The 24530-nt window shown below is 44.0% G+C and overlaps 1 protein-coding gene and 1 long non-coding RNA gene across 3 annotated transcripts in view; both read left to right on the forward strand.

Annotated features, from left to right (window-relative positions):
• LOC118380960 (rap guanine nucleotide exchange factor 5-like) overlaps positions 1 to 21224 on the forward strand; it is a 46914-nt gene extending 25690 nt beyond the window's left edge. Inside the window, exons 7-15 of the mRNA XM_052517575.1 lie at positions 790 to 887; positions 1132 to 1254; positions 1477 to 1655; positions 2190 to 2280; positions 6671 to 6721; positions 7139 to 7226; positions 8622 to 8686; positions 8837 to 8891; positions 19712 to 21224. Coding sequence (XP_052373535.1) covers positions 790 to 887; positions 1132 to 1254; positions 1477 to 1655; positions 2190 to 2280; positions 6671 to 6721; positions 7139 to 7226; positions 8622 to 8686; positions 8837 to 8891; positions 19712 to 19830 — 869 coding nt within the window. The 3' untranslated portion in view covers positions 19831 to 21224. The remainder of the gene's footprint in view (positions 1 to 789; positions 888 to 1131; positions 1255 to 1476; positions 1656 to 2189; positions 2281 to 6670; positions 6722 to 7138; positions 7227 to 8621; positions 8687 to 8836; positions 8892 to 19711) is intronic.
• Positions 9087 to 19285, forward strand: LOC127929596 (uncharacterized). Of its 2 annotated transcripts, none has more exons than XR_008135300.1 (3): positions 9087 to 10708; positions 17464 to 17799; positions 18908 to 19285. It is a non-coding gene; the product is annotated as an uncharacterized LOC127929596 (long non-coding RNA). The 2 variants fall into 2 exon arrangements; XR_008135301.1 differs by lacking the exon at positions 18908 to 19285 and adding an exon at positions 18136 to 18360.
• Positions 21225 to 24530: the final 3306 nt, after the last annotated feature.

Genomic DNA, 24530 nt, shown 5'->3' on the forward strand with positions numbered 1-24530 from the left:
TACAGTAGAACAGAACCAACCCTACACTGACTGACTACAGTAGAACAGAACCAACCCTACACTGACTGACTACAGTAGAACAGAACCAACCCTACACTGACTGACTCATGTAGAACAGAACCAACCCTACACACTACAGTAGAACAGACTGACTACAGTAGAACAGAACCAACCCTACACTGACTGACTACAGTAGAACAGAACCAACCCTACACTGACTGACTACAGTAGAACAGAACCAACCCTACACTGACTGACTACAGTAGAACAGAACCAACCCTACACTGACTGACTACAGTAGAACAGAACCAACCCTACCTGACTGACTACAGTAGAACAGAACCAACTACCCTGACTGACTACAGAACAGAACCAACCCTACACTGACTGACTACAGTAGAACAGAACCAACCAACCCTACACTGACTGACTACAGTAGAACAGAACCAACCCTACACTGACTGACTACAGTAGAACAGAACCAACCCTACACTGACTGACTATCAGTAGAACAGAACCAGACCCTAGCACTGACTGACTACAGTAGAACAGAACCATACCCTACATGACTGACTGCTGAGAACAGAACCAACCCTACACTGACTGCTACAGTAGAACAGAACCAAGGCACTACTGACTGACTCTGCTGACAGCAGTGGGAGGAACACGTGTGCAGAACAGGACCCTGCACTGTGACAGTCATGGTAGGAATCTACCCCAGATAGCAGGTGTCACGCTGGCTGACATATTTCTAATGGCTGTGCTGTGTGTGATGCTTCCTCTCTCCAGAGAAACTGCTGCTGAAGCCTCAGGACAGGCTCTACTCTGATTCGCTGACAGCAGTGGGGAGGCTGCACGTGTGCAGAAAGGACCTGAGTGAAGTCATGGTAGGAATCACAATGAGTCCACTTCAGTGCAGTTCCTCAGCAGGCTACAATGTGAATGAATCTAGCAGAGGTGACAGTCCTCAGGCCTCCTATCAAGCTACTTCTGCATTTGGTTTATCACATTATATTCCTGATTCCTACTGGATGTGCTTCCAGCCTATATCCCACAGGGTCATATCACACCAGAAAATAACATGTTCTAACATGCCCCAACAAAACATAACATATTCCTTTCTCCTCTCAGAGCCCGTTCACAGACAACGCAGAGCTACAACAGAGGTCAGCTCGCATGCTGAGTATGAACACATGGGACGTGGCTGTCACCCTTACAAACTTTGACTGGAGTGTCTTCAACTCAATACATGAGGTCTGTGACATCAACTTTTGTCCATCACCTACACTATGCATGCGTCCCAGTTGGCACCCGATTCACTATAGTGCACCTTTTTACCAGGGCCCATAGAGCTCTGGTCAAAAGTAGTGCACTATAAAGGGAATAGGGTGCCGTTTAGGATACAGTTAAAGATATTAGTGATTCAAAGCTTTCTACAAGCTCATCCGTGTCCTGTCCTGTCTCTCTCCACTACAGCAAGAGCTGGTGTACTTCACGTTCAGCCGTCATGCCAGCAGTGGCCACACGGTGGCGCTGGAGCTGCTGCTGCAGCGCTGCAATGAGGTACAGCTGTGGGTGATGACAGAAGTCCTGATGTGTCCTACGCTCTGCAACAGAGTCCAGCTCATCAAGAAGTTCATCAAAATTGCTGCCCAGTGAGTTCTCTTCTCTTCTCTTCTCTTCTTTTCTTTTCTTTTCTTTTTCTTTTCTTTTCTTCTCTTCTCTTTTCTTTTCTTCTCTTCTCTCCTCTTCTCTTCTCTTCTTTTCTTTTCTTTTCTTTTCTTTTCATCTCTTTTCTTTTCTTCTCTTTCCTTTTCTTTTCTTCTCTTTTCTTTTCTTTTCTTCTCTTTTCTTCTCTCCTCTTCTCTTCTCTCATCTTCTCTCCTCTTCTCTTCTCTTCTCTCCTCTTCTCTTCTCTGACCACAACATAGTGGGCTCCAGCATTTAGAGCAGAGTTGTTACATCCTCAAAATGTGATGTCTTCTTCTACAGAAGTAGAGCAGTATGATTGGTCCATTTCACTATTGGCCCAATACTTCAACTACAGAACTCTGCACAACACTCTATTATAGTGAGGTCTGCATGGACAGGATGCCCCCTCCTGTGGTTTAGTGAGGAATTACAGTTTGTATTTCTGTATCATCACTGTATGAAGCTGATGTTAACAGTGTCACTCTTTATTTCCTCAGCTGTAAAGCCCAGAGGAACCTCAACTCTTTCTTTGCCATCGTTATGGGTCTGAACACCGCAGCAGTTAGCCGCCTCAGTCAGACCTGGGAGGTCAGTGTTAGTCTGTTTCTGTATGGGACTATTTGTGATGGAATGTCTTTAAGCTTTTCAGATAAACTGGTCTTGATTGTCTTTTGCCAAGGGACAGTTTGAAATGTACTGTTTAGTTCAAAATAGGAGAGAGTTGTCAAACCTTTTGTTGTTGCTTTGAGGATTATTTTATTTTAGATTTTTTTGGCACAGGGGAGGGTAGTGTGTTTTTATTGGGCAGAGGGGAGGGTAGTGTGTTTTTATTGGGCAGAGGGGAGGGTAGTGTGTTTTTATTGGGCAGAGGGGAGGGTAGTGTGTTTTTATTGGGCAGAGGGGAGGGTAGTGTGTTTTTATTGGGCAGAGGGGGTGGTGTGTTTTTATTGGGCAGAGGGGAGGGTAGTGTGTTTTTATTGGGCACAGAGCAGGGTAGTGTGTTTTTATTGGGCACAGAGCAGGTTAGTGTGTTTTTATTGGGCAGAGGGGAGGGCTGTGTGTTTTTATTGGGCAGAGGGGAGGGCTGTGTGTTTTTATTGGGCACAAAGGAGGGTAGTGTGTTTTTATTGGGCACAAAGGAGGGTAGTGTGTTTTTATTGGGCACAAAGGAGGGTAGTGTGTTTTTATTGGGCACAAAGGAGGGTAGTGTGTTTTTATTGGGCACAGAGCAGGGTAGTGTGTTTTTATTGGGCAGAGGGGAGGGCTGTGTGTTTTTATTGGGCACAAAGGAGGGTAGTGTGTTTTTATTGGGCACAAAGGAGGGTAGTGTGTTTTTATTGGGCACAAAGGAGGGTAGTGTGTTTTTATTGGGCACAAAGGAGGGTAGTGTGTTTTTATTGGGCACAAAGGAGGGTAGTGTGTTTTTATTGGGCACAGAGCAGGGTAGTGTGTTTTTATTGGGCAGAGGGGAGGGCTGCGTGTTTTTATTGGGCAGAGGGGAGGGTGGTGTGTTTTTATTGGGCACAGAGGAGAGTAGTGTGTTTTTATTGGGCACAGAGGAGAGTAGTGTGTTTTTATTGGGCACAGAGGAGGGTAGTGTGTTTTTATTGGGCAGAGGGGAGGGTAGGGTATTTTTATTGGGCACAGAGGAGGGTAGTGTGTTTTTATTGGGCACAGAGGAGGGTAGTGTGTTTTTATTGGGCACAGAGGAGGGTAGGGTGTTTTTATTGGGCACAGAGGAGGGTAGGGTGTTTTTATTGGGCACAGAGGAGGGTAAGGGTGTTTTTATTGGGCACAGAGGAGAGTAGTGTGTTTTTATTGGGCACAGAGCAGGGTAGAGTGTTTTTATTGGGCACAGAGCAGGGTAGTGTGTTTTTATTGGGCAGAGAGGAGGGCTGTGTGTTTTTATTGGGCAGATGGGAGGGTTGTGTGTTTTTATTGGGCACAAAGGAGGGTAGTGTGTTTTTATTGGGCACAAAGGAGGGTAGTGTGTTTTTATTGGGCACAAAGGAGGGTAGTGTGTTTTTATTGGGCACAAAGGAGGGTAGTGTGTTTTTATTGGGCACAGAGCAGGGTAGTGTGTTTTTATTGGGCAGAGGGGAGGGCTGTGTGTTTTTATTGGGCACAAAGGAGGGTAGTGTGTTTTTATTGGGCACAAAGGAGGGTAGTGATGTTTTTATTGGGCACAAAGGAGGGTAGTGTGTTTTTATTGGGCACAAAGGAGGGTAGTGTGTTTTTATTGGGCACAAAGGAGGGTAGTGTGTTTTTATTGGGCACAGAGCAGGGTAGCGTGTTTTTATTGGGCAGAGGGGAGGGTGGTGTGTTTTTATTGGGCACAGAGGAGGGTAGTGTGTTTTTATTGGGCACAGAGGAGGGTAGGGTGTTTTTATTGGGCACAGGGGAGGGTAGGGTGTTTTTATTGGGCACAGAGGAGGGTAGGGTGTTTTTATTGGGCACAGAGGAGAGTAGTGTGTTTTTATTGGGCACAGGGGAGGGTAGTGTGTTTTTATTGGCCACAGAGGAGGGTAGGGTGTTTTTATTGGGCACAGAGGAGAGTAGTGTGTTTTTATTGGGCACAGGGGAGGGTAGTGTGTTTTTATTGGCCACAGAGGAGGGTATGGTGTTTTTATTGGGCACAGAGGAGAGTAGTGTGTTTTTATTGGGCACAGGGGAGGGTAGTGTGTTTTTATTGGCCACAGAGGAGGGTAGTGTGTTTTTATTGGCCACAGAGGAGAGTAGGGTGTTTTTATTGGCCACAGAGGAGGGTAGTGTGTTTCTATTGGCCACAGAGGAGAGTAGGGTGTTTTTATTGGCCACAGAGGAGAGTAGTGTGTTTTTATTGGCCACAGGGGAGGGTAGTGTGTTTTTATTGGCCACAGAGGAGGGTAGTGAGTTTTTATTGGGCACAGAGGAGGGTAGTGAGTTTTTATTGGGCACAGAGGAGGGTAGTGTGTTTTTATTGGCCACAGAGGAGGGTAGTGTGTTTTTATTGGGCACAGAGGAGGGTAGAGTGTTTTTATTGGCCACAGAGGAGGGTAGTGTGTTTTTATTGGCCACAGAGGAGGGTAGTGAGTTTTTATTGGCCACAGAGGAGGGTAGTGTGTTTTTATTGGCCACAGAGGAGGGTAGTGAGTTTTTATTGGCCACAGAGGAGGGTAGTGAGTTTTTTCCCTGATTTACATTCACCATTTTGTAGGTTTTACTATATAATGTCTTCCATATAGCCATGTTTCCTCATCTGCTTGCATGCACCTCTCCTATATAAAGGTGTTTTGGTACTTCCCTTATGCACTATGCCTTTCTACACTCTTACTAAACCATAGGTCAATGTAGTCTAACAGTCAACTGTCTAACCTGCCCTCTATTCATAGTGACTATAGAAGTAGATGAATCATATATAGTCTACCACTCAGCTGTCTAACCTGTCCTCTATTCATAGTGACTATAGTAGTAGATGAATCATATATAGTCTACCACTCAGCTGTCTAACCTGCCCTCTATTCATAGTGACTATAGTAGTAGATGAATCATATATAGTCTACCACTCAGCTGTCTAACCTGCCCTCTATTCATAGTGACTATAGTAGTAGATGAATCATATATAGTCTACCACTCAGCTGTCTAACCTGCCCTCTATTCATAGTGACTATAGTAGTAGATGAATCATATATAGTCTACCACTCAGCTGTCTAACCTGCCCTCTATTCATAGTGACTATAGTAGTAGATGAATCATATATAGTCTACCACTCAGCTGTCTAACCTGCCCTCTATTCATAGTGACTATAGTAGTAGATGAATCATATATAGTCTACCACTCAGCTGTCTAACCTGCCCTCTATTCATAGTGACTATAGTAGTAGATGAATCATATATAGTCTACCACTCAGCTGTCTAACCTGCCCTCTATTCATAGTGACTATAGTAGTAGATGAATCATATATAGTCTACCACTCAGCTGTCTAACCTGCCCTCTATTCATAGTGACTATAGTAGTAGATGAATCATATATAGTCTACCACTCAGCTGTCTAACCTGCCCTCTATTCATAGTGACTATAGTAGTAGATGAATCATATATAGTCTACCACTCAGCTGTCTAACCTGCCCTCTATTCATAGTGACTATAGTAGTAGATGAATCATATATAGTCTACCACTCAGCTGTCTAACCTGCCCTCTGTTCATAGTGACTATAGTAGTAGATGAATCATATATAGTCTACCACTCAGATGTCTAACCTGCCCTCTATTCATACTGACATATCCCTGCTTGGCATCAACTGTACCACGAACCCTAAACCTTCTGGCCCGTATCCCTGCGTGGCATCAACTGTACCATGAACCCTAAACCTTCTGGCCCATATCCCTGCGTGGCATCAACTGTACCACGAACCCTAAACCTTCTGGCCCGTATCCCTGCGTGGCATCAACTGTACCACGAACCTTAAACCTTCTGGCCCGTATCCCTGCGTGGCATCAACTGTACCACGAACCCTAAACTTCTGGCCAAAATCCCTGCGTGGCATCAACTGTACCACGAACCCTAAACCTTCTGGCCCGTAGCCCTGCGTGGCATCAACTGTACCACGAACCCTAAACCTTCTGGCCCGTATCCCTGCGTGGCATCAACTGTACCACGAACCCTAAACCTTCTGGCCCGTATCCCTGCGTGGCATCAACTGTACCACGAAACCTAAACCTTCTGGCCCGTAGCCCTGCATGGCATCAACTGTACCACGAACCCTAAACCTTCTGGCCCGTATCCCTGCGTGGCATCAACTGTACCACGAAACCATGCTGAAGTAGCAAAGTGGATATCCACGGTTATAAACACAGGGTCGCTACAGGGATGGTTATTTCTGGTGGTAATAATATTGTATGAGGGAGGAGGGTGTGCACACTGTTTCACAGGACAAGGAGGAGGTCTGAGTCGACCCAGTAAATGTTGTGGCAACTCAACCTGTTTTTCTTTCCATCAGAAAGTTCCAGGAAAATTCAGAAAACTGTTTTTGGAACTGGAGATGTTGACAGTAAGTTCATTATGTTTTATTGTGTAGAGATCCTGTAATAATGAATGGGACTATACATGGAATTATGTGTTGTATGTTTAGTACTAGGAATGTATTGGGTCACCACTGTTGAGTTAATTAAAGCAGGAGGCTTTATTCATTATCACTGAAGGCTTTATTAATTATCACTAGGTCTGGTCATCTTGGGACATAGTGACAGATGTTAAGGGGTTGTGAGGGCTTCTGCAGTGCACATGTTCGAGTCCCAAAAGGCACCCTATGCCTTACATAGTGCACTACCTTTGACCTAATCCCTATGGGCCCTGGTCATAAGTATTCACTATATAGGGAAGATGTTGGCATTTGGGACGCAACAGACCACGTTTCTCCCCAAAGACAAGCGTCACACATCACATCTGTCTCAACATGTCTTCACAGGACCCCTCTCTCAACCACAAAGCCTACAGGGACGCTTTCAAGAAGACCAAGACGCCCAAGATCCCTTTCCTTCCTCTGCTACTGAAAGGTGCCTAGACTCAGAAAACACTGCATGTTACTGTCATCACTGCCTCCTGAACCCTGCAGTGGTCTGTAATGTTACTGTCATCACTGCCTCTTAAACCCTGCAGTGGTCTGTAATGTTACTGTCATCACTGCCTCCTGAACCCTGCAGTGGTCTGTAATGTTACTGTCATCACTGCCTTCTGAACACTGCAGAGGTCTGTAATGTTACTGTCATCACTGCCTCCTGAACCCTGCAGTGGTCTGTAATGTTACTGTCATCACTGCCTCTTAAACCCTGCAGTGGTCTGTAATGTTACTGTCATCACTGCCTCCTGAACCCTGCAGTGGTCTGTAATGTTACTGTCATCACTGCCTCTTAAACCCTGCAGTGGTCTGTAATGTTACTGTCATCACTGCCTCCTGAACCCTGCAGTGGTCTGTAATGTTACTGTCATCACTGCCTCCTGAACCCTGCAGTGGTCTGTAATGTTACTGTCATCACTGCCTCCTGAACCCTGCAGTGGTCTGTAATGTTACTGTCATCACTGCCTCCTGAACCCTGCAGTGGTCTGTAATGTTACTGTCATCACTGCCTCCTGAACCCTGCAGTGGTCTGTAATGTTACTGTCATCACTGCCTCCTGAACACTGCAGTGGTCTGTAATGTTACTGTCATCACTGCCTTCTGAACACTGCAGAGGTCTGTAATGTTACTGTCATCACTGCCTCCTGAACCCTGCAGTGGTCTGTAATGTTACTGTCATCACTGCCTCTTGAACCCTGCAGTGGTCTGTAATGTTACTGTCATCACTGCCTCCTGAACCCTGCAGTGGTCTGTAATGTTACTGTCATCACTGCCTCCTGAACCCTGCAGTGGTCTGTAATGTTACTGTCATCACTGCCTCTTAAACCCTGCAGTGGTCTGTAATGTTATTGTCATCACTGCCTCCTGAACCCTGCAGTGGTCTGTAATGTTACTGTCATCACTGCCTCCTGAACCCTGCAGTGGTCTGTAATGTTACTGTCATCACTGCCTCCTGAACCCTGCAGTGGTCTGTAATGTTACTGTCATCACTGCCTCCTGAACCCTGCAGTGGTCTGTCATGTTACTGTCATCACAGCCTCCTGAACACTGCAGTGATCTGTAATGTTACTGTCATCACTGCCTCCTGAACCCTGCAGTGGTCTGTAATGTTACTGTCATCACTGCCTCCTGAACCCTGCAGTGGTCTGTCATGTTACTGTCATCACTCCCTTCTGAACACTGCAGAGGTCTGTAATGTTACTGTCATCACTGCCTTCTGAACACTGCAGTGATCTGTAAATGCAGACAGAAATATTGTGAGCTGAACTTAAATCAGGATCGACAAACTAGCACTCAATATTTGAACTCTGCTACATTGTTCCCTTTCTCTTAGATATCACTTTCATTCACGAGGGCAACAAAACGTTTCTCGATAACCTGGTGAATTTTGAAAAGCTGGTAAGTCGCTCCAGTATGACGGAAGGGGTTGAACATGTCAGTGTACCCAGTGTTTCTTCAACTATAGACAGTCTATAACGCAGAAACAGGTCATCTAAAATATGTGATGGATGTGTATTTGATGTGTATGGTGTCCATCTCCTCTTGCAGCACATGATAGCCGACACGGTGCGTCTCATCAGACACTGTCAGGAGGATCACATGGGTGGGTGAAGTGTGTGTGTGTGTGTGTGTGTGTGTGTGTGTGTGTGTGTGTGTGTGTGTGTGTGTGTGTGTGTGTGTGTGTGTGTGTGTGTGTGTGTGTGTGTGTGTGTGTGTGTGTGTGTGTGTGTGTGTGTGTGTGTGTGTGTGTGTGTGTGTGTGTGTGTGTGTGTGTGTGTGTGTGGGTCTTACTCTCACACAGTCTTAGATCAGCAATGACCATCAACTTTGATGAGCTATCCTTGAACCTCCATACTCATGTCATTACTTACACGCAGTAGACAGGTCACAGTGTTGACTTTCAAAAGTCAGCCACTATAACACACCAGACAGGTCACAGTGTTGACTTCCTACAGTCAGCCACTATAACACAGTAGACAGGTCACAGTGTTGACTTTCTACAGTCAGCCACTATAACACAGTAGACAGGTCACAGTGTTGACTTTCTACAGTCAGCCACTATAACACAGTAGACAGGTCACAGTGTTGACTTCCTACAGTCAGCCACTATAACACAGTAGACAGGTCACAGTGTTGACTTTCTACAGTCAGCCACTATAACACAGTAGACAGGTCACAGTGTTGACGTTCTACAGTCAGCCACTATAACACAGTAGACAGGTCACAGTGTTGACTTTCTAAAGTCAGCCACTATAACACAGTAGACAGGTCACAGTGTTGACTTCCTACAGTCAGCCACTATAACACAGTAGACAGGTCACAGTGTTGACTTCCTAAAGTCAGCCACTATAACACAGTAGACAGGTCACAGTGTTGACTTTCTAAAGTCAGCCACTATAACACAGTAGACAGGTCACAGTGTTGACTTTCTAAAGTCAGCCACTATAACACAGTAGACAGGTCACAGTGTTGACTTTCTAAAGTCAGCCACTATAACACAGTAGACAGGTCACAGTGTTGACTTCCTACAGTCAGCCACTATAACACAGTAGACAGGTCACAGTGTTGACTTCCTAAAGTCAGCCACTATAACACACCAGACAGGTCACAGTGTTGACTTCCTACAGTCAGCCACTATAACACAGTAGACAGGTCACAGTGTTGACTTTCTACAGTCAGCCACTATAACACAGTAGACAGGTCACAGTGTTGACTTTCTAAAGTCAGCCACTATAACACAGTAGACAGGTCACAGTGTTGACTTCCTACAGTCAGCCACTATAACACAGTAGACAGGTCACAGTGTTGACTTCCTAAAGTCAGCCACTATAACACACCAGACAGGTCACAGTGTTGACTTCCTACAGTCAGCCACTATAACACAGTAGACAGGTCACAGTGTTGACTTTCTACAGTCAGCCACTATAACACAGTAGACAGGTCACAGTGTTGACTTCCTACAGTCAGCCACTATAACACAGTAGACAGGTCACAGTGTTGACTTTCTACAGTCATACACTATAACACAGTAGACAGGTCACAGTGTTGACTTCCTACAGTCAGCCACTATAACACAGTAGACAGGTCACAGTGTTGACTTCCTACAGTCAGCCACTATAACACAGTAGACAGGTCACAGTGTTGACTTCCTACAGTCAGCCACTATAACACAGTAGACAGGTCACAGTGTTGACTTTCTACAGTCAGCCACTATAACACAGTAGACAGGTCACAGTGTTGACTTCCTACAGTCAGCCACTATAACACAGTAGACAGGTCACAGTGTTGACTTTCAACAGTCAGCCACTATAACACAGTAGACAGGTCACAGTGTTGACTTCCTACAGTCAGCCACTATAACACAGTAGACAGGTCACAGTGTTGACTTCCTAAAGTCAGCCACTATAACACACCAGACAGGTCACAGTGTTGACTTCCTACAGTCAGCCACTATAACACAGTAGACAGGTCACAGTGTTGACTTCCTACAGTCAGCCACTATAACACAGTAGACAGGTCACAGTGTTGACTTCCTAAAGTCAGCCACTATAACACACCAGACAGGTCACAGTTTTGACTTCCTACAGTCAGCCACTATAACACAGTAGACAGGTCACAGTGTTGACTTTCTACAGTCAGCCACTATAACACAGTAGACAGGTCACAGTGTTGACTTCCTACAGTCAGCCACTATAACACAGTAGACAGGTCACAGTGTTGACTTCCTAAAGTCAGCCACTATAACACACCAGACAGGTCACAGTGTTGACTTCCTACAGTCAGCCACTATAACACAGTAGACAGGTCACAGTGTTGACTTTCTACAGTCAGCCACTATAACACAGTAGACAGGTCACAGTGTTGACTTTCTAAAGTCAGCCACTATAACACAGTAGACAGGTCACAGTGTTGACTTCCTACAGTCAGCCACTATAACACAGTAGACAGGTCACAGTGTTGACTTCCTAAAGTCAGCCACTATAACACACCAGACAGGTCACAGTGTTGACTTCCTACAGTCAGCCACTATAACACAGTAGACAGGTCACAGTGTTGACTTTCTACAGTCAGCCACTATAACACAGTAGACAGGTCACAGTGTTGACTTCCTACAGTCAGCCACTATAACACAGTAGACAGGTCACAGTGTTGACTTTCTACAGTCAGCCACTATAACACAGTAGACAGGTCACAGTGTTGACTTCCTACAGTCAGCCACTATAACACAGTAGACAGGTCACAGTGTTGACTTCCTACAGTCAGCCACTATAACACAGTAGACAGGTCACAGTGTTGACTTCCTACAGTCAGCCACTATAACACAGTAGACAGGTCACAGTGTTGACTTTCTACAGTCAGCCACTATAACACAGTAGACAGGTCACAGTGTTGACGTTCTACAGTCAGCCACTATAACACAGTAGACAGGTCACAGTGTTGACTTCCTACAGTCAGCCACTATAACACAGTAGACAGGTCACAGTGTTGACTTTCTACAGTCAGCCACTATAACACAGTAGACAGGTCACAGTGTTGACTTCCTACAGTCAGCCACTATAACACAGTAGACAGGTCACAGTGTTGACTTTCTACAGTCAGCCACTATAACACAGTAGACAGGTCACAGTGTTGACTTTCTATAAACAGTCAGCCACTATAACACAGTAGACAGGTCACAGTGTTGACTTTCTACAGTCAGCCACTATAACACAGTAGACAGGTCACAGTGTTGACTTCCTACAGTCAGCCACTATAACACAGTAGACAGGTCACAGTGTTGACTTTCTACAGTCAGCCACTATAACACAGTAGACAGGTCACAGTGTTGACTTTCTACAGTCAGCCACTATAACACAGTAGACAGGTCACAGTGTTGACTTTCAACAGTCAGCCACTATAACACAGTAGACAGGTCACAGTGTTGACTTTCTACAGTCAGCCACTATAACACAGTAGACAGGTCACAGTGTTGACTTTCTACAGTCAGCCACTATAACACAGTAGACAGGTCACAGTGTTGACTTCCTACAGTCAGCCACTATAACACAGTAGACAGGTCACAGTGTTGACTTCCTACAGTCAGCCACTATAACACAGTAGACAGCTCACAGTGTTGACTTCCTACAGTCAGCCACTATAACACAGTAGACAGGTCACAGTGTTGACTTCCTACAGTCAGCCACTATAACACAGTAGACAGGTCACAGTGTTGACTTTCTACAGTCAGCCACTATAACACAGTAGACAGGTCACAGTGTTGACTTTCTACAGTCAGCCACTATAACACAGTAGACAGGTCACAGTGTTGACTTCCTACAGTCAGCCACTATAACACAGTAGACAGGTCACAGTGTTGACTTCCTACAGTCAGCCACTATAACACAGTAGACAGGTCACAGTGTTGACTTCCTACAGTCAGCCACTATAACACAGTAGACAGGTCACAGTGTTGACTTCCTACAGTCATCCACTATAACACAGTAGACAGCTCACAGTGTTGACTTCCTACAGTCAGCCACTATAACACAGTAGACAGCTCACAGTGTTGACGTTCTACAGTCAGCCACTATAACACAGTAGACAGGTCACAGTGTTGACTTCCTACAGTCAGCCACTATAACACAGTAGACAGCTCACAGTGTTGACGTTCTACAGTCAGCCACTATAACACAGTAGACAGGTCACAGTGTTGACTTCCTACAGTCAGCCACTATAACACAGTAGACAGGTCACAGTGTTGACTTTCAACAGTCAGCCACTATAACACAGTAGACAGGTCACAGTGTTGACTTTCTACAGTCAGCCACTATAACACAGTAGACAGGTCACAGTGTTGACGTTCTACAGTCAGCCACTATAACACAGTAGACAGGTCACAGTGTTGACTTTCTACAGTCAGCCACTATAACACACTAGACAGGTCACAGTGTTGACTTTCTACAGTCAGCCACTATAACACAGTAGACAGGTCACAGTGTTGACGTTCTACAGTCAGCCACTATAACACAGTAGACAGGTCACAGTGTTGACTTTCTAAAGTCAGCCACTATAACACACTAGACAGGTCACAGTGTTGACTTTCTACAGTCAGCCACTATAACACAGTAGACAGGTCACAGTGTTGACGTTCTACAGTCAGCCACTATAACACAGTAGACAGGTCACAGTGTTGACTTCCTACAGTCAGCCACTATAACACAGTAGACAGGTCACAGTGTTGACTTTCTAAAGTCAGCCACTATAACACAGTAGACAGGTCACAGTGTTGACTTCCTACAGTCAGCCACTATAACACAGTAGACAGGTCACAGTGTTGACTTTCTACAGTCAGCCACTATCAGCCACTATAACACAGTAGACAGGTCACAGTGTTGTACAGTCAGCCACTATAACACAGTAGACAGGTCACAGTGTTGACTTTCTAAAGTCAGCCACTATAACACACTAGACAGGTCACAGTGTTGACGTTCTACAGTCAGCCACTATAACACAGTAGACAGGTCACAGTGTTGACGTTCTACAGTCAGCCACTATAACACAGTAGACAGTTCACAGTGTTGACTTTCTAAAGTCAGCCACTATAACACAGTAGACAGGTCACAGTGTTGACTTTCTACAGTCATCCACTATAACACAGTAGACAGGTCACAGTGTTGACTTTCAACAGTCAGCCACTATAACACAGTAGACAGGTCACAGTGTTGACTTTCAACAGTCAGCCACTATAACACAGTAGACAGGTCACAGTGTTGACAGTCAGCCACTATCAGTAGACAGTCAGCCACTATAACACAGTAGACAGGTCACAGTGTTGACTTTCTACAGTCAGCCACTATAACACAGTAGACAGGTCACAGTGTTGACTTCCTACAGTCAGCCACTATAACACAGTAGACAGGTCACAGTGTTGACGTTCTACAGTCAGCCACTATAACACAGTAGACAGGTCACAGTGTTGACGTTCTACAGTCAGCCACTATAACACAGTAGACAGGTCACAGTGTTGACTTCCTACAGTCAGCCACTATAACACAGTAGACAGGTCACAGTGTTGACTTTCTACAGTCATCCACTATAACACAGTAGACAGGTCACAGTGTTGACTTTCTACAGTCAGCCACTATAACACAGTAGACAGGTCACAGTGTTGACTTTCAACAGTCAGCCACTATAACACAGTAGACAGGTCACAGTGTTGACTTTCAACAGTCAGCCACTATAACACAGTAGACAGGTCACAGTGTTGACTTTCTAAAGTCAGCCACTATAACACAGTAGACAGGTCACAGTGTTGACGTTCTACAGTCAGCCACTATAACACAGTAGACAGGTCACAGTGTTGACGTTCTACAGTCAGCCACTATAACACAGTAGACAGGTCACAGTGTTGACTTCCTACAGTCAGCCACTATAACACACTAGACAGGTCACAGTGTTGACTTCCTAAAGTCAGCCACTATAACACAGTAGACAGGTCACAGTGTTGACTTCCTACAGTCAGCCACTATAACACAGTAGACAGGTCACAGTGTTGACGTTCTACAGTCAGCCACTATAACACAGTAGACAGGTCACAGTGTTGACTTCCTACAGTCAGCCACTATAACACAGTAGACAGGTCACAGTGTTGACTTTCTACAGTCATCCACTATAACACAGTAGACAGGTCAGCCACTAAAGTCAGCCACTATAACAGTAGACAGGTCACAGTGTTGACTTCTACAGTCAGCCACTATAACACAGTAGACAGGTCACAGTGTTGACTTTCTACAGTCAGCCACTATAACACAGTAGACAGGTCACAGTGTTGACTTCCTACAGTCAGCCACTATAACACAGTAGACAGGTCACAGTGTTGACTTTCAACAGTCAGCCACTATAACACAGTAGACAGGTCACAGTGTTGACTTTCAACAGTCAGCCACTATAACACAGTAGACAGGTCACAGTGTTGACTTTCTAACAGTCAGCCACTATAACACAGTAGACAGGTCACAGTGTTGACGTTCTACAGTCAGCCACTATAACACAGTAGACAGGTCACAGTGTTGACGTTCTACAGTCAGCCACTATAACACAGTAGACAGGTCACAGTGTTGACTTCCTACAGTCAGCCACTATAACACAGTAGACAGGTCACAGTGTTGACTTCCTAAAGTCAGCCACTATAACACAGTAGACAGGTCACAGTGTTGACTTAGACAGGTCACTACAGTCAGCCACTATAACACAGTAGACAGGTCACAGTGTTGACTTTCTACAGTCAGCCACTATAACACAGTAGACAGGTCACAGTGTTGACTTTCTACAGTCAGCCACTATAACACAGTAGACAGGTCACAGTGTTGACTTCCTAAAGTCAGCCACTATAAACAGTAGACAGTGTTGTACAGTCAGCCACTATAACACAGTAGACAGGTCACAGTGTTGACTTTCTACAGTCAGCCACTATAACACAGTAGACAGGTCACAGTGTTGACTTTCTACAGTCAGCCACTATAACACAGTAGACAGGTCACAGTGTTGACTCTACAGTCATCTATAACACAGTCAGCCAGTGTTGACTATAACACAGTAGACAGGTCACAGTGTTGACTTTCTACAGTCAGCCACTATAACACAGTAGACAGGTCACAGTGTTGACTTTCAACAGTCAGCCACTATAACACAGTAGACAGGTCACAGTGTTGACTTTCTACAGTCAGCCACTATAACACAGTAGACAGGTCACAGTGTTGACGTTCTACAGTCAGCCACTATAACACAGTAGACAGGTCACAGTGTTGACTTCCTACAGTCAGCCACTATAACACAGTAGACAGGTCACAGTGTTGACTTTCTAAAGTCAGCCACTATAACACAGTAGACAGGTCACAGTGTTGACTTCCTACAGTCAGCCACTATAACACAGTAGACAGGTCACAGTGTTGACTTTCTAAAGTCAGCCACTATAACACAGTAGACAGGTCACAGTGTTGACTTCCTACAGTCAGCCACTATAACACAGTAGACAGGTCACAGTGTTGACTTTCTACAGTCAGCCACTATAACACAGTAGACAGGTCACAGTGTTGACTTTCTAAAGTCAGCCACTATAACACAGTAGACAGGTCACAGTGTTGACTTTCTACAGTCAGCCACTATAACACAGTAGACAGGTCACAGTGTTGACTTTCTACAGTCAGCCACTATAACACAGTAGACAGTTCACAGTGTTGACTTTCTACAGTCAGCCACTATAACACAGTAGACAGGTCACAGTGTTGACTTTCTACAGTCAGCCACTATAACACAGTAGACAGGTCACAGTGTTGACTTTCAACAGTCAGCCACTATAACACAGTAGACAGGTCACAGTGTTGACTTTCAACAGTCAGCCACTATAACACAGTAGACAGGTCACAGTGTTGACTTTCTAAAGTCAGCCACTATAACACAGTAGACAGGTCACAGTGTTGACGTTCTACAGTCAGCCACTATAACACAGTAGACAGGTCACAGTGTTGACTTTCTACAGTCAGCCACTATAACACAGTAGACAGGTCACAGTGTTGACTTCCTAGTCAGCCACTATCAGACCACTATAACACAGTAGACAGGTCACAGTGTTGACTTCCTACAGTCAGCCACTATAACACAGTAGACAGGTCACAGTGTTGACTTTCTACAGTCAGCCACTATAACACAGTAGACAGGTCACAGTGTTGACTTCCTACAGTCAGCCACTATAACACAGTAGACAGGTCACAGTGTTGACTTTCTACAGTCAGCCACTATAACACAGTAGACAGGTCACAGTGTTGACTTTCTACAGTCAGCCACTATAACACAGTAGACAGGTCACAGTGTTGACTTTCTACAGTCAGCCACTATAACACAGTAGACAGGTCACAGTGTTGACTTTCAACAGTCAGCCACTATAACACAGTAGACAGGTCACAGTGTTGACTTTCTACAGTCAGCCACTATAACACAGTAGACAGGTCACAGTGTTGACTTTCAACAGTCAGCCACTATAACACAGTAGACAGGTCACAGTGTTGACGTTCTACAGTCAGCCACTATAACACAGTAGACAGGTCACAGTGTTGACTTCCTACAGTCAGCCACTATAACACAGTAGACAGGTCACAGTGTTGACTTCCTAAAGTCAGCCACTATAACACAGTAGACAGGTCACAGTGTTGACTTCCTACAGTCAGCCACTATAACACAGTAGACAGGTCACAGTGTTGACTTTCTACAGTCAGCCACTATAACACAGTAGACAGGTCACAGTGTTGACTTCCTACAGTCAGCCACTATAACACAGTAGACAGGTCACAGTGTTGACTTTCTACAGTCATCCACTATAACACAGTAGACAGGTCACAGTGTTGACTTTCTACAGTCAGCCACTATAACACAGTAGACAGGTCACAGTGTTGACTTTCTACAGTCAGCCACTATAACACAGTAGACAGGTCACAGTGTTGACTTTCTACAGTCATCCACTATAACACAGTAGACAGGTCACAGTGTTGACTTTCTACAGTCAGCCACTATAACACAGTAGACAGTTCACAGTGTTGACTTCCTACAGTCAGCCACTATAACACAGTAGACAGGTCACAGTGTTGACTTTCTACAGTCAGCCACTATAACACACTAGACAGGTCACAGTGTTGACTTTCAACAGTCAGCCACTATAACACAGTAGACAGGTCACAGTGTTGACGTTCTACAGTCAGCCACTATAACACAGTAGACAGGTCACAGTGTTGACTTCCTACAGTCAGCCACTATAACACAGTAGACAGGTCACAGTGTTGACTTCCTACAGTCAGCCACTATAACACAGTAGACAGGTCACAGTGTTGACTTTCAACAGTCAGCCACTATAACACAGTAGACAGGTCACAGTGTTGACTTCCTACAGTCAGCCACTATAACACAGTAGACAGGTCACAGTGTTGACTTCCTACAGTCAGCCACTATAACACAGTAGACAGGTCACAGTGTTGACTTCCTACAGTCAGCCACTATAACACAGTAGACAGGTCACAGTGTTGACTTCCTAAAGTCAGCCACTATAACACAGTAGACAGGTCACAGTGTTGACTTCCTACAGTCAGCCACTATAACACAGTAGACAGGTCACAGTGTTGACTTTCTACAGTCAGCCACTATAACACAGTAGACAGGTCACAGTGTTGACTTCCTACAGTCAGCCACTATAACACAGTAGACAGGTCACAGTGTTGACTTTCTACAGTCAGCCACTATAACACAGTAGACAGGTCACAGTGTTGACTTTCTACAGTCAGCCACTATAACACAGTAGACAGGTCACAGTGTTGACTTTCTACAGTCAGCCACTATAACACAGTAGACAGGTCACAGTGTTGACTTTCTACAGTCAGCCACTATAACACAGTAGACAGGTCACAGTGTTGACTTTCTACAGTCAGCCACTATAACACAGTAGACAGGTCACAGTGTTGACTTCTACAGTCAGCCACTATAACACAGTAGACAGGTCACAGTGTTGACTTTCTACAGTCAGCCACTATAACACAGTAGACAGGTCACAGTGTTGACTTGACGTTCTACAGTCAGCCACTATAACACAGTAGACAGGTCACAGTGTTGACTTTCAACAGTCAGCCACTATAACACAGTAGACAGGTCACAGTGTTGACTTCCTACAGTCAGCCACTATAACACAGTAGACAGGTCACAGTGTTGACTTCCTACAGTCAGCCACTATAACACAGTAGACAGTTCACAGTGTTGACGTTCTACAGTCAGCCACTATAACACAGTAGACAGGTCACAGTGTTGACTTCCTACAGTCAGCCACTATAACACAGTAGACAGGTCACAGTGTTGACTTCCTACAGTCAGCCACTATAACACAGTAGACAGGTCACAGTGTTGACTTTCTACAGTCAGCCACTATAACACAGTAGACAGGTCACAGTGTTGACTTTCTACAGTCAGCCACTATAACACAGTAGACAGGTCACAGTGTTGACTTTCTACAGTTGTTGTACAGTAAAGATGACTCAACTACGGCAGTCAGCAGAATAACAGTATCCAATTAGATCATCAGTTCATCAATAACAACATTATATGTTACTATAGTAAATTGATTGAGTCATTAATGCTGAGAACCCCTACGGTACACAGCCACTCACAGTAATGAAGACTGTGTACCAACAACTATCTTCTGTCATGGATAATGCTCAGCTAGCGTGTGTGTGTGTGTGTGTGTGTGTGTGTGTGTGTGTGTGTGTGTGTGTGTGTGTGTGTGTGTGTGTGTGTGTGTGTGTGTGTGTGTGTGTGTGTGTGTGTGTGTGTGTGTGTGTGTGTGTGTGTGTGTGTGTGTGTGTGTGTGTGTGTGTGTGTGTGTGTGTATTTACTGTGTGGTTTACCTCCTAGGGAACGGGATGCCCCAAAAGAGCAGTCCGGAGGTGCAGGCCTATGTCGACTACCTTCACGTCATTGACAATCAGCAGACTCTGTTTGAACTGTCCCACAGACTGGAACCCCGTGTGTAGATAGACCACATACACTCTCTGAGCCTGCCTCCCTCCACCCCTCGAAGTCAGACCACCAAGGAGAAGGGTACCAACTAGTCTCTGGAAACACCCCTCAGGACCCCTCAGAACTCATAGAGAAGCATGGGTTGGCCAACACTACAGAGCCCAGCTCTAATACACACACACACACACACACACACACACACACACACACACACACACACACACACACACACACACACACACACACACACACACACACACACACACACACACACACACACACACACACACACACACACGGGATTCTATTAATCAGCTGCTCACACAGCAGGACTTTGATGAGTTGAATTAGGTGGGTTAATGCAGGACTGGAACAAAAGCCAGAGGGATAGGGTTGGCCAGAGCCGACAGAGAGATGACTGTGTGGCGCTGGCCAACCACTAGATGGCGCCAAAAGGCATACTGGAATACTGAGCAACGATGGAGCAGAGGGAACCAAAGAGCTTCTCAGTTTAACAAATAGATCTGGACCCGTATTGATCAAAGGATCCCAGAGTAGGAGTGCTGATCTAGGATTAGTTTAGCCTTTTGGATCATAATGAATGGTCAGGGACCTAGATCAGCACTCCTACTCAGTGATGTCCTGGTAGATTAATAGGTGGATGAACTTGGATTGCTGGTCGCAGTGAAAAAAGTAACGCTTCCTATTCTTTCAATGCATTTTTCTGCAAAATGTGGGTACATTGTTGGGGCCCTCCCCCCAAAAAGGTGGGTACATTGTTGGGGCCATCCCCCCAAAAAGGTGGGTACATTGTTGGGGCCCTCCCCCCAAAAAGGTGGGTACATTGTTGGGGCCCTCCCCCCAAAAAGGTGGGTACATTGTTGGGGCTCTCCCCCCCAAAAGGTGGGTACATTGTTGGGACCCTCCCCCCAAAAAGGTGGTTACATTGCTGGGGCCCTCCCCTAAAAATGTGGGTACATTGCTGGGGCCCTCCCCCAAAAATGTGGGTACATTGCGTTTACCCTCCACTACACCAGTGATCCTACTCTGAGACGCTTTATGAATATGGACCCTGCTTCAGTCACTCTGTATTGATAGCTTCAGGTTGTTGTTATCTGCTTCCAAACAGGTGACCACTCCCTGATTATCTATCTACACACAATGAATGAAAGCATCAACATTCTGGGGACTTGAACACCAGGACACTACACTTGACAGACCTCCAGTGCATGACCACCACACACTGGACTGCTGTTAAGCTAAATGGATTTAAACAACAATATTGAAGTGTGTGTGTGTGTGTGTGTGTGTGTGTGTGTGTGTGTGTGTGTGTGTGTGTGTGTGTGTGTGTGTGTGTGTGTGTGTGTGTGTGTGTGTGTGTGTGTGTGTGTGTGTGTGTGTGTGTGTTGCATAAATGTCACTTCCAAATACTGAAAAAAAGATCATTCAAAATATTTCTGAGTAAAGTGTGGGGTAATAAAACCTTCCTCGACAGCAGAAGGGTTATGTTACAGTTATAGATAATGTAATAAACCATCCTCAACAGCAGAAGGGTTTTGTTACAGTTATAGATAATGTAATAAACCATCATCAACAGTAGAAGGGTTATGTTACAGTTATAGATAATGTAATAAACCATCATCAACAGTAGAAGGGTTATGTTACAGTTATAGATAATGTAATAAACCATTCTCAACAGAAGAAGGGTTATGTTACAGTTATAGATAATGTAATAAACCATCATCAACAGTAGAAGGGTTATGTTACAGTTATAGATAATGTAATAAACCATCCTCAACAGTAGAAGGGTTATGTTACAGTTATAGATAATGTAATAAACCATCCTCAACAGCAGAAGGGTTTTGTTACAGTTATAGATAATGTAATAAACCATCCTCAACAGTAGAAGGGTTTTGTTACAGTTACAGATTATGTAATAAACCATTCTCAACAGCAGAAAGGTTTTGTTACAGCTATAGATAATGTAATAAACCATCCTCAACAGTAGAAGGGTTTTGGTACAGTTATAGATAATGTAACAAACCATTCTCAACAGCAGAAGGGTTTTGTTACAGCTATAGATAATGTAATAAACCATCCTCAACAGTAGAAGGGTTATGTTACAGTTATAGATAATGTAATAAACCATTCTCAACAGTTATAGATAATGTAATAAACCATTCTCAACAGCAGAAGGGTTTTACAGTTACAGTAATAAACCATCATCAACAGTAGAAGGGTTATGTTATAGATAATGTAATAAACCATTCTCAACAGTAGAAGGGTTTGTTACAGTTACAGATAATGTAATAAACCATTCTCAACAGTAGAAGGGTTATGTTACAGTTATAGATAATGTAATAAACCATCATCAACAGTAGAAGGGTTTTGTTACAGTTATAGATAATGTAATAAACCATTCTCAACAGCAGAAGGGTTTTGTTACAGTTATAGATAATGTAATAAACCATTCTCAACAGTAGAAGGGTTTTGTTACAGTTATAGATAATGTAATAAACCATTCTCAACAGTATAAGGGTTATGTTACAGTTACAGATCATGTAATAAACCATCATCAACAGTAGAAGGGTTATGTTATAGATAATGTAATAAACCATTCTCAACAGTAGAAGGGTTTGTTACAGTTACAGATAATGTAATAAACCATTCTCAACAGTAGAAGGGTTATGTTACAGTTATAGATAATGTAATAAACCATCCTCAACAGATAATGTAATAAACCATTCTCAACAGTAGAAGGGTTATGTTACAGCTAGATAATGTAATAAAATGTAAGGGTTTTGTTAAACCATAATGTAATCATTCTCAGTAGAAGGGTTTTTTGTTACAGATAATGTTATAGATAATGTAATAAACCATTCTCAACAGTAGAAGGGTTTTGTTACAGTTATAGATAATGTAATAAACCATTCTCAACAGTAGAAGGGTTTGTTACAGTTACAGATAATGTAATAAACCATCCTCAACAGTAGAAGGGTTATGTTATAGATAATGTAATAAACCATTCTCAACAGTAGAAGGGTTATGTTACAGTTACAGATGATGTAATAAACCATCCTCAACAGTAGTAGAAGGGTTATGTCACAGTTATGGACTTAGCTGGTGGACTTGGATGTTTGGTCTTAGCTGTGGACAATCAGAGACGTAGCTTGAGGCATCAGATCCTTTGCCTGTCATGTCTCTGTATCTGCACTATGAAGAAACAGCAATACACCAAGTCAACACTTTTGCCTTTGAACATTCTTGTCCAGGTAAAACGCCTTTGCCTTTTTCTTTCAGTGGCAGTATTGTTTGTTCATCTTATAGAAATGGCTAATAAACTGTACATGTCTATGAGCCATCCACCTGCAGGATGTTGTATCCTGTTCTAGAGAATCCTCTTGGTGAATGTTTCAGTGGTTTAGAAAAGAGATCAGACCCTGATATAGAGGTTCTTCAGTAGCACCACCAGTTCTCCTGTTGTGGATTCCCCTGATGTGTAATGTGTGTATCACAGAGGTGAAACACTTCTATATCTATGGTGTGTATGGTGTTTTGAGGCAGGTCATGTACTATAGATTCCATCTATATACTGTAGTATGTTGTGCGTTCCCTGGTTGGACATGGAGATTGGAGAATTATTTATTATTATGATAATATACTTATTTATTTGCTCGTTGTGCACTACTTTTGACCAGGTAGTGTACTATGTAGGGAATAGGATATAATTTCTGTCCTTTTTACCTGCCGTGGGGTTCCAATAGGTTAGGAACTGGTCTGCATGATGTGGTAAAGCCATGGATCGACCACCAAGTAAAATATGCATGTAACAAAAAGCATTTCCTTGTGAAGTAGTGGTTTTCTACATGTCGCTACAACGCCCAAATCAGCATGTACTAACAAATATTATTTCAGAAAGGGAAACAAAAGCAATACCAAGTCACTGCTCTTCTCTCTCATCAGTCTTTCTTTATGCGTTTCATTTCTTACAGTCCTTTTGAAATGTTAAATAATAAATGAAATGTTTTTTTGTATGAATACAGTGAGTTGAGTTTCTTTGGAAAGACGTGCGGATACATAGTTAAACTCGGAGAAATGCCGCGGCACCGCAGAACTGAGACGAGTGAGATGCAAGACTTGGTTCTCTGATCCATAATCTGAAACTACTATGTCATGGTCAAGGGGTTCCTTCACACTGATCCATAATCTGAAACTACTATCTCATGGTCAAGGGGTTCCTTCACACTGATCCATAATCTGAAACTACTATCTCATGGTCAAGGGGTTCCTTCACACTGATCCATAATCTGAAACTACTATCTCATGGTCAAGGGGTTCCTTCATCTCATGGTCAACTGATCCATAAGGGGTTCCTTCTGAAACTACTATCTCATGGTCAAGGGGGGTATCTCATGGTCAGGGGTTCCTTCACTGATCCATAATCTGAAACTACTATCTCATGGTCAAGGGGTTCCTTCACACTGATCCATAATCTGAAACTACTATCTCATGGTCAAGGGGTTCCTTCACACTGATCTATAATCTGAAACTACTATCTCATGGTCAAGGGGTTCCTTCACGCTGATCTATAATCTGAAACTACTATCTCATGGTCAAGGGGTTCCTTCACGCTGATCTATAATCTGAAACTACTATCTCATGGTCAAGGGGTTCCTTCACACTGATCTATAATCTGAAACTACTATCTCATGGT

This window comes from Oncorhynchus keta, unplaced genomic scaffold (assembly GCF_023373465.1).
Source record: "Oncorhynchus keta strain PuntledgeMale-10-30-2019 unplaced genomic scaffold, Oket_V2 Un_scaffold_8559_pilon_pilon, whole genome shotgun sequence".
Lineage (NCBI taxonomy): Eukaryota > Metazoa > Chordata > Actinopteri > Salmoniformes > Salmonidae > Oncorhynchus > Oncorhynchus keta.